The sequence below is a fragment of the Littorina saxatilis genome, linkage group LG7 (genome assembly GCF_037325665.1).
Source record: "Littorina saxatilis isolate snail1 linkage group LG7, US_GU_Lsax_2.0, whole genome shotgun sequence".
Lineage (NCBI taxonomy): Eukaryota > Metazoa > Mollusca > Gastropoda > Littorinimorpha > Littorinidae > Littorina > Littorina saxatilis.
Window position 1 is genome coordinate 20,844,179 of NC_090251.1, and position 10,769 is coordinate 20,854,947.

Here is a 10,769-nt window from a genome sequence, read left to right on the forward strand (position 1 = left end):
GCAAGGCTACTTTGGCTAAATGGGCTTCCACCCTCATCAAACAGGCCTATGTGGGGTGGCAGCAAAATAAGGTGGGGGGGGGGGCGACCTAGTTTGTCCTGCCTCTCTCTTTGGCGAGGACGCATGAAACTTGTGCATGGGCCTCTTTACTTGCTGTCCTGAACTCCAGACGGCTCTCTGAGGTCCTTGGGGCTGTATTTTGGAAGTCAGACGACATCTTTCTGAACTTCTTCTTGCTAGACGTGCCGGGTTCACGTCTTGATGTTTACAGCCTTCTACCCGCAGTTGTAGTTGCCGGGCAAGCTCTTTTCTAGAATCCTAGGTTGAGTAATCCCTCCTCCTTTAGTAGCATTCTGCTATTTATGAGATTTGGCGTAAGTAATATGTAATTTAATCAAAAATTTCAATAGTAAATTTTAATTTGATTAATATACTTACCCAAATCTCATACCGAATACCCTCCCACCTACCCCGCTATAAGTTTGCTCAGGCTTGTCAAGAAGTGTGAAGCAATATGGCGGCCGCGTGTCACGTGGCTTCAAGGAGAGCTTACCCTCATAGATCACGTGGTCTGGTGACCATGGTTACGTGATGTTTTTTTGGGGGGAGTGGCTTCCCTTAGTGTTACCAGGGAAGCGTGTCCAACGTTTTAGCACTCAACTGAAGTAAAATGCTATTTATGAGATTTGGGTAAGTATATTAATCAAATTAAAATTTACTATTGAAATTTTTGATTTTAAACCCGCCAGTGTTTAGTGACCTCTGTTTATTTTAGTTGTTTTTGTTTGTGTTAATTTTGATTCTTTGATTGTGAAAGGTATTTGGATATTGCTAATGATTTAATGGTGAAAATAGGAACCAGATGAGGAATGGATCAAGTTTCCAAGGGCAGATTTCTTGAAGAACTTCAAAAAGAAGAAATTGGATCCAGGGAGGTATCCTGCTCCTGACCAGTGCATACTGGAGATGGTCAACACACAGCTCAAGGTATGGTGCAGGTTTTGTTTACAATGTTGCTGTGTACATGTGTTCGTATTGTAGTTGCATATGTAGGTAGTCCTTCCACCTGCTTGTTATATTGTTTTTCGTTCGTCTGTCTGTCTGTGTGTACATACCATATGTACGCTTGTTGGCAGTTTTAACAGCTCTTTTTTTTTACATTCAATGAATTTTGACTGGATAAATTCCAGTAGACTGAAGTTGGGAGGGACACATGTGTGTTTGTATGTCTGTGTGTGTGTATGTGTAGAATGATTCCCAGAAAACTACCGGACAGATGATTATGAAACTTTGCATGTGAATTCTCCAAGACAAAATCCCCAGACGTTTCCCACTCTTTTTATTTTTATTAAAGTGTTTGGTGACGTCATATTTGCACATTTGCAAAAGTTAAGGCACTGTCAAAGCAACATTACATTTTTTGAGTCACTTGAGAAAAAGTGACTATGTAATCGGTCAGTGTTAGTCTGTCCGGCCGGCCGGCCGTCCGTAGACACCACCTTAACGTTGGACTTTTCTCGGAAACTATCAAAGCGATCGGGCTCATATTTTGTTTAGTCGTGACCTCCAATGACCTCTACACTTTAACGATGGTTTCGTTGACCTTTGACCTTTTTCAAGGTCACAGGTCAGCGTCAAAGGAAAAATTAGACATTTTATATCTTTGACAAAGTTCATTGGATGTGATTGAAACTTTGTAGGATTATTCTTTACATCAAAGTATTTACATCTGTAGCCTTTTACGAACATTATCAGAAAAACAAGGGAGATAACTAGCCTTTTCTGTTCGGCAACACACAACTTAACGTTGGGCTTTTCTCGGAAACTATAAAAGTGACCGGGCTCAAATTTTATGTGAACGTGACTCATTGTGTTGTGAATAGCAATTTCTTCCTGTCCATCTGATGCCTCATATAATATTCAGAACTGCGAAGGTGACTCGATCGAGCGTTTGCTCTTCTTGTTAATCAATTTTATTCAAATTGTTTATCAGACGGCAGTCCATGTAATGTCAATCTTTTTTCTGATATGAAGTTTGAGGTTATATCAAATTTAGCACAGTGTTAAGAGAACTGTGGCAATTTGAAATGTCGTATAGTTCTTTTGGTGAAAAGTTCTCAAAATATGATTGCTTACAATTTACAGATGTCTTATTTATGTGTCTTTGTGGCTTTCTTGCAGAAAACTGTGGAAGGGAGGAACCTCTATTGCTATGTAAGTAAACTACTACAACATAAATGAGGAGGCTTCTTATATTTTTGTGAAATATAAAGGAGTATGCATTTTGCTCTTGCAGGTGTGGTGACTGAGGAGAGAGATGGATTTGGGTATGGTTGGATGAAAGCCAACAAAAGAAGAATAAGAATTGTTGTATCTTTTATCGGCTAACTTTTGTCAGTGTAAAACTTCCATAGTGTTTTGTTGTGAAGTAAACATCAGGGCCCGTATGCTTATGGGGGAAGTTCGCGACAACTCCCGAAGTTTTGAGTGACATCGGAAGTACTTGCCTCACTTTCGTATGCATGGGCCGGAAAAAGGGTTTACTTCGAAGCAAAGCGAGGAAGTAACTCAGGGTAGTTTGCGACTACTTCTAATGTTTTGAGCAACATCGGAAGTACATCCTCACTTTCGCATGCATGGGACGAAAAAAAAGTTTACTTTGGAAGCTAACGAGGAAGTAAATGAGGGTAAATGTACTTCAGCCAGACCCAGTAGTAAACGCGCTACTTCCACAGTTTCTCAGTGCAAAAAGGCAGGGCTTTTCTTCAGTTTTTCATATCAAACCGAGCTGACGCAAATGAAAGTCCCAAAGAGAGAAAATAGAAGGAAAAGTCGTATCTTGTGCATGCATTTCGTGCAAATTTCCCTGAATACAAACCTGAGTTGCCAGCTTTGACTTTTGTTTGTTCTGGGTCATTGGCCACCGCTCTTTCATTCCCGCTTATACGAGTGGGTTACTGTGTTTCTATGAAAAATGGGCTCGTTGTGTGCATGTGTGAGTGTGTGTTTGTGTGTGTGTGTGTGTGTGTGTGTGTGTGTGTGTGTGTGTGTGTGTGTTTGAGTGTAAGTTTCTGCTGTTGTTTTTGACTCACATGCGAAGCAAAAGTGAGTCTATGTACTCACCCGAGTCGTCCGTCCGTCCGTCCGGCCAGCCGGCCGGCCGGAAAACTTTAACGTTGGATATTTCTTGGACACTATTCAGTCTATCAGTACCAAATTTGGCAAGATGGTGTATGATGACAAGGCCCCAAAAAACATACATAGCATCTTGACAAGGTCAAGGTCGCAGGGGCCAGAAATGTTGTCTAAAAAACAGCTATTTTTCACATTTTTCACATTTTCTCTGAAGTTTTTGAGATTTAATACCTCACCTATATATGATATATAGGGCAAAGTAAGCCCCATCTTTTGATACCAGTTTGGTTCACCTTGCTTCAAGGTCAAGGTCACAGGAGCTCTTCAAAGTTGGATTGTATACATATTTTGAAGTGACCTTGACCCTGAACTATGGAAGATAACTGTTTCAAACTTAAAAATTATGTGGGGCACATGTTATGCTTTCATCATGAGACACATTTGGTCACATATGATCAAGGTCAAGGTCACTTTGACCCTTATGAAATGTGACCAAAATAAGGTAGTGAACCACTAAAAGTGACCATATCTCATGGTAGAAAGAGCCAATAAGCACCATTGTACTTCCTATGTCTTGAATTAACAGCTTTGTGTTGCATGACCTTGGATGACCTTGACCTTGGGTCAAGGTCACATGTATTTTGGTAGGAAAAATGTGTAAAGCAGTTCTTAGTGTATGATGTCATTGCTAGGTTTAGCTGAAGGTCAAGGTCATGTAAAGGTCAAGCATGTGAGTCATATGGGCTTTGCCCTTCTTGTTGTCATTGCTTTATGTGTGTGTGTGTGTGTGTGTGTGTGTGTGTGTGTGTGTGTGTGTGTCTGTTTGTATGTATTTGTGCGAGTGCCTGCCTGTGTGTGCGTGCGTTCGGGTATAATTGTGCGTCTGTTCCTTCAAACGTTTGTTTGCGTGTGCACGTGTGTATGTGTGTGTATGTGTGTGTTTGTGTGTGCATGTGTGTGTGTGTGAGTGTGTGTGTGTGTGTGCGATGTTATGTGTGTGTTCAACGGTGTGTGTGTGTTCGACGGTGTGTGTGTGTGTGTGTGTGTGTGTGTGTGTTCGACGTTATGTGTGTGTTTGACGTTATGTGTGTGTGTGTGTGTGCGTGTGTGTGTGTGTGTGTGTGTGTGTGTGTGTTTGTGTGTGTGTGTGTGTGTGCGTGTGTTCGACGGTGTGTGTATGTGTGTGTGTGTGTGTGTGTGTGCACCCCCCCATCCCCCCTTACCACACACTATTATGAGCTGAGTATTTGTGCCTCGTTATTTTATTGATGTTCTTACGTTTTATGTTGTTTATTATGATTCACCACACCCGAGTTTCTCGTAATTGAGCTAATACAGTGTTCTATGTCTATGTCTATGTCTAACACACATGCACACACGCGCGTAGGCTAAACAAATCCAATCTTGACTTTCAACTTTATATAAACATACATCCTGTTCACAATTAACGAGGGCAAATAAAATGTACAAATACCAAAGTACAACAATTTATCTTTTGTAAATTCGGACACACATTTTCCCAATTATCATTGAAAGTCACTGAACTTATCTTCTTTTCACTACACCTTATATCTTGATTCTCCAAACACTGATTGATTTCTGCCTTTTCAAATTTACCAGTAACCCAAACGTTCGCTCTAACCAACCTATTTTGTCCAAAACAGTTTTACCGATACACAATCATTAAAAAAAGAAGAGGTTTAACATAACCGACTTCGCTACCACATAAACAAAAAATGTTTTATTCTCCCCAACATTCTGGTCAACAAAATCATTATTATAGACAGTCATTCAATTTCAAGACAATCATCACAGCTTTGAACCGACCCTTTTGTTCAACCAGGCAGAAGCAACAACTATAGTAAAAGCTACAGCGCGATCAACGTTCGCCCATTTACGAACTCGCGATGAGATTTGTTTCCTCTGGTCACCAAGCCTACCGTTTACAAACGCATGCGCACTAATTGGGATTCCCCCAATTTCCTCGACCTTGACCTCAGAACTCTCGAAGCCACTACTTCGGCTTTCAATTTAGCTCTTGCATACCGAGTAGCTGGGAACTTTGCTTCCGAAGTTCCCACTTTCAATGTTAATTTGCAGGGTCTCTCACTTGACATCATTATACGACGATATTACTTCTTAAATGTCCTTACCCATCCAAAAGAAACCTCCAACGCATACCACAATGGCAGGACATTCGTTTTTAAGGCAGCTCATTGTGAAATGAGCTCAGACAGAATATCGTAGACGTGAAATGCGTCAATCGAGCAACTGTCGTAACTTGGCTACAATGAGACGGTCGGCTACCTTGCACCATAGACACAAACTGTGACATTCTTGTTTAATTTAGGTGAAATGCTTGAAACAGAGTGGCTCAAAAGCGACAGTTCGATCAGTTACTAACCGAAAAAAACGTGCTCGAGTCATTCGGCGAAGGTGGCGAGCTTTCAAACCATCACGACTGAATAACTCATATTACATCTTATCATCACGCGTTTTTCACACGAGTAGCATGGTGCAGTGGTTACGGATTCGGAAATTCGATCCGGCGCTCCGGGTTCAAGTGCCGCTGGGAGCAAAAAATTTTTTTATTTTTTTATTGATCTTTTTCTTTATAGGCCTCAATTGCATTCGCTGCAACAACCGGTTTTTGTCTCTGTGTTCATTTTTTTTAATTGCTTAAAGAAACTGTCCTATGCTTTCACAAAAAATCCAATCTTGACTTTAATATAAAAAGCAGGAAAAAAGAACAGAAAAAAAGATCAATAAAGACGGATGCTCCCCGATAACAAAACAAAAAAAAAAGAAAAAAAAGAGGCAAAACAGAAAGGGTTGAAGCTGCCTGCATGCAACTGAGATTTAAAAAAAAAGGAGAAAAAAAGTTCAACATAATCATTTATTTTTCTCCCTAACATTCAGGTCAACAAAGTCATTGTCATAGCTAGGCAGTCATTCGATTCCAAGACAATCATCACAGGTTTGAACCGACCCTTTCGTTTAACCATTCAAAAAACAACAGCAATAACGCTGTTAGTACCACAGCGCGCTCAACGTTCGCCCTTTTGAACTCGCGATGAGACTTGTTTCTTCTGGTCGCCAAGCTTACCATTAACAAACGCATGTACTAGTTGGGATTCCCCCAATTTTCGCGACCTTGACCGAATACTCTCGAAGTCAGCACTACGGCGTTCATGCATAGGGAACAGTTAGAAAGTTAACTTCGGGAGTTCCCACTTTCAAAAGAGGCCTCTACTTCCAGTGTTTCTGACTTCCAGTTCATGCATACGGGCCCAGTTGATGTGGCTTCTGTTTTGGGTTTGTTTCAGAGTATTGATGATCTTGTGGACAGTAGAGTGCTGTGTGCATTGGTCAACTCCTTCGTACCCAACACTTTCACCACAGACCTGCTTCTGAACGACAGGTCAGACCAGCTGACATGTGTTACTGTTGTTTGTGTTTTTCATCTGAATACTGTCCTGTTAATCGAAGGTTGCTTTTTGTGGACGGTTTTCTTCAGTCTTTTAGAATAGCGTTTTTTAACATGTGTTTGATTAACTTGAAAGGTAGTGCCAGCCCAGGAGATATTATGAAAGGAAAGATATTGATGCACACACAAGACCAAGGAAAACTATGCCCCGCTGACATTATTTTGCTGTCTAGTCACTGCAATGCCTAAAATCCTTCTATAGTCTGTTGAACTGTGTATATGTTGATATTATCATTAAATCTTATTTAAGTGTTTATTTAAGATTTTGCAGCTACTGTGGCATTAATCCTCTTTATTCTCCTTTTTGTCTGATCAGATGGACCATTAACCTAGCTTTGCGGTCAGCAGAGAAGATGTTCTACACTGAAACACCTTTTGATTCAGAGGATCTGGTGGAGGTACGAAAGGTGTCTGTGTGTGAAATGAACTGTTACAGAGTGCATGCATGTATTGAAGGGGTAAAGTGAAATTACAATGCTCATGTGTCTGTGAGTGAAATGAACTTTTACAGAGTGCATGCATGTATTGAAGGGGTAAAGTGAAATTGCAATGCTCATGTGTCTGTGAGTGAAATGAACTTTTACAGAGTGCATGCATGTATTGAAGGGGTAAAGTGAAATTGCAATGCTCATGTGTCTGTGAGTGCTTGTTTCGTGTAATTTTCCTGTTTGTATGCTGAATGTGCAAGTATTATTAAGCTTAAGAGGGGTGGGGAATGACTCCTTAAACAATATTTGACCGTTGTACCATACTTGAGTAAGTGAATTGCTGATCTTTTTTTTTATCAGTGCAGCAGCAATTTTGTTAATTAGACACGGTTAGTAAGCTACTTTACCTGCCATGAACACGAAGATTTAACAAACACAATACATTTTTTTTAAGGGGGGAAGGGGGGTGGGATTTAGACTGTTACTGTTAGGTTACAGAAAGGTATGCTTAAACCCGTTTTGTGAGAAGGCTCTGTGAATTGCATTAGCTGACAGCACTGTGTGTTATGTGTTGTTTGGACAGGCGGATGGGATGGCTGTCAGTTCCTACTTCTCCTTCTTCTTCATGGTGGCCTTCAAGTACAGACAGTGCAAGAAAGTCATTGAGAGAATTGTGAGTCATGCTTTTCATTGACAAAAAGGCAGTAAGCTACTGTGGTTTACTTGCAAAAGTGTAAGTGGAAGAAAAAATGTAGTGATATCAAATACATGTATAGGTGTACTTTAGAAAATATAAAAAGGTCTTGCTATCCATTTTCAGGAGAAAACAATTGCCGACAAAGGTTTTGTGTACCTTGCTATAAATTCAAAAACAAAGAGACTGCCAACGTTCCAACATTCAGAATAAAAAAAACAAGAAAGGTAAGTTGTTGGAACGTTTCTTATCGAAAAAACAATACGTTACAGTCACAGATATCGACCCAACGGTCTTTACAGTGCACAGACAAACAATGAGTAACGAGAACTTAGCTTGATCCAATGTTCAGCCGCTTGTTGTGAAAGTCACAAGCGAATGAATTCACAGAGAAAACTACTGGACGGAGCTTCATGAAACTTTACATGAGAGTTCCTGCAAATTAAATCCCCAGACCTTTTTATTTCCATTTTTTTTTTATGAATGTCTTTGATGGCGTCCTCTCCGGCTTTTTGTGAAAGTTCAGGCGGCACTGTCACACCCTCATTTTTCAATCAAATTGATTTAAATTTTGGTCAAGCAATCTTCGACGGAGCCCAGACTATGGGATTGCATTTTAGATTGGAAGCAGAAAACTAATCAATGAATTTGGTCATGAAAAATCTGAAAATTCTAAGAAAAATTGAAATTTTAGTAAACGATCCAAACATGATTTCATCTTATTCTTTATCATTTCCTGATTAAAACACATATAGATATCTTATGTTTGGATTTAAAGCAAGCTCAGAAAGTTAAAAAGAATAAGTAAAAGCACGGTTTCCTGTTCCGCGCTCTACATTATTGCGCTATACAGTGGAACTCCCCTTTTAAGACCTCCAAAAATCTGTGAAAATCAGGTCTTAAAATGGGGGTAAATTTACAGAGGTTTTGAACAAAAAGTCTGAGAAAACAAGGTCTTAAAACGGAAGAAGACTTAAATTTGGGGGTCTTAACTGTACTAGCTTGTCACTTCAAACGCTCAGTGGCCGGTGCAGTGCTTTCAATTTCATTTCGCGAGTTCGACAGATTGACTAAATTTATTAATTTTGCTTCACGCGACTTTTTTATGTTCTGTTTACTGAAGCAATTTGATAACAAATTGTTGAAACTTAGTTTGTAACTTGTGGATGGTGTGTTTGTGTGTGTGTGTGTGTGTGTGTGTGTGTGTGTGTGTGTGTGTGTGTGTTTGAAACAGAGAGGTTCTTTAACCATGTCCTTTGTAAGCTGTAAAACTTGTGTGAATACTTCTTCAACGAATCTGTATGAGCTGTATAAGTGTACAAAGACCCTTGACAGGTAAAGAAGGAGAAGTGAATTTTTTGTTGTGTGTGGATGTGATCAGGACTGGATTGGTCGTCTGATACGTGAGTGCAGTCATGAGCTGGAGAAGTTCCCGGCCATCGTGTCCAACATGCAGGAACTGCAGCGCCGCAAGGAGCTCAAGGCAGAGATAGAGCGGCACAAAGAGGGTACGTACTTCTTCTTTTTTGTAACATTACTGTCATCTGGTTGTGGAAGAACCTAACTACCTAACTATCACTCATGCAATGCAGTAATTAGTTTTCACTGACACGCACGCGCACATGGACTCGCAAAATTTGCAAGCAAGTATATACGTATGCACTCATAGACACATAAATACACGCACACACACAAACACACACATGAACACACACGCACACTCAGACACACACACACAAACTCGCTCAAAAGAGTTAGCAAAGATCAAACTCTGATGTTAAAAATTAAAACAGACCCATAGTCACTGTACTTTTAAATCATCTGTAGTCTTGCATTATCTTCTGTGTCTTTGTTCAGCAGTGAATAGTTATTTGCAATTATCGTGTTGACAACTTCTTGTAGTTTGAATATTTTGTGTTGGTTCAGACCAGTGTCGGTACAGTTTATTAAATAAGATATGAATGCTTTTTGTTGTAGAAATTGAAAAGATGAACCGACGGTTTGATGTGGAGTACTGTCAGAAGTGGGTGGGCCACGTCCTCGACACGCAGGAGGAGGTAGGTCATGTTTTTCTCTGGACAAGATGCTCGTATCCAGCCCCAGGGTCATTTTTGAAATAGGTGTAAATTCGTTGAGAAAATGATGGGGTGTATGTGTATGTGGGTTCATGCATCTGCACTACAGATTGTATTGAAGAAGATCGGCGATAGTTTATTCTCATTTGGTGTATTCTTATTTAGACTGAATGTAGCTTGTACGAAGATTGCCGAGAATGATAAGAATGCTGTCGGAAACAGCCGAGCAAGTGGTTTTCTGCTTGTTCCGGAATGGGCCGAAGATTTCAGAGCGCTTTCTTTGTTTTTACGGATCCTGCAGTTTCGAGACCGCGCCATTTTAGTTGCTATGCATCGACATATGAGAGGCAAAAAGCCCCTTACTGCCGAAATTGACTCGACTGTGAAAAACAAATGGATTTTGGGTTGGCTGGAGGAGAAAGTAAAGACTTCGATCTGGTTGACGACAGGAAAGGAAAAGAATACACCGAAGAGCTGTGTGTTCACGGCTCAATCTGAAAAATCAACCCAGATTTTGTTACTGAGTACGCGAGTCGGTACACATTGCTGAGGAAATTTTGCAATGTTTTGAAAAGTTTTGCTGACTCCTGGTGCAAGTTTTAGGCTATGTATCGCTATTATTCGTCCGCTGTCAAATTCGCGAATGCAAGTGCACAGAGAGTGATAGATAGACACATACACACACACACACGCATGCGCGCACACACACACGCACACACACACACACACGCACACACACACATACACACACACGGGCACAGATGGATTTATGTGCATCACTCCTCCAGCTTAAAGTGCATTGTTTTGAAAAGTTTTGCTGTCTCCTGGTGCAAGTTTTATGTGTGGAAAATGTGAAAATTCTTCAGCTTCAGGGGACTCTGCCCATCAAGGGTTTTGCCCCTGGATCCCCATGCCTATGCCTGCGCCCGCGCTAGTTTTCCTCCTTTTTA

At 40.6% G+C, this 10,769-nt stretch overlaps 1 protein-coding gene across 2 annotated transcripts in view; it reads left to right on the forward strand.

The window, feature by feature from the left end:
- Positions 1-10,769, forward strand: part of LOC138970883 (uncharacterized) — a 77,367-nt gene that overhangs the window by 20,872 nt on the left and 45,726 nt on the right. For both annotated transcript variants that reach the window (XM_070343455.1, XM_070343456.1), the window contains exons 6-12: positions 856-987; positions 2,182-2,214; positions 6,462-6,556; positions 6,939-7,020; positions 7,634-7,723; positions 9,126-9,252; positions 9,722-9,801. In XM_070343455.1, coding sequence (XP_070199556.1) covers positions 856-987; positions 2,182-2,214; positions 6,462-6,556; positions 6,939-7,020; positions 7,634-7,723; positions 9,126-9,252; positions 9,722-9,801 — 639 coding nt within the window. The remainder of the gene's footprint in view (positions 1-855; positions 988-2,181; positions 2,215-6,461; positions 6,557-6,938; positions 7,021-7,633; positions 7,724-9,125; positions 9,253-9,721; positions 9,802-10,769) is intronic.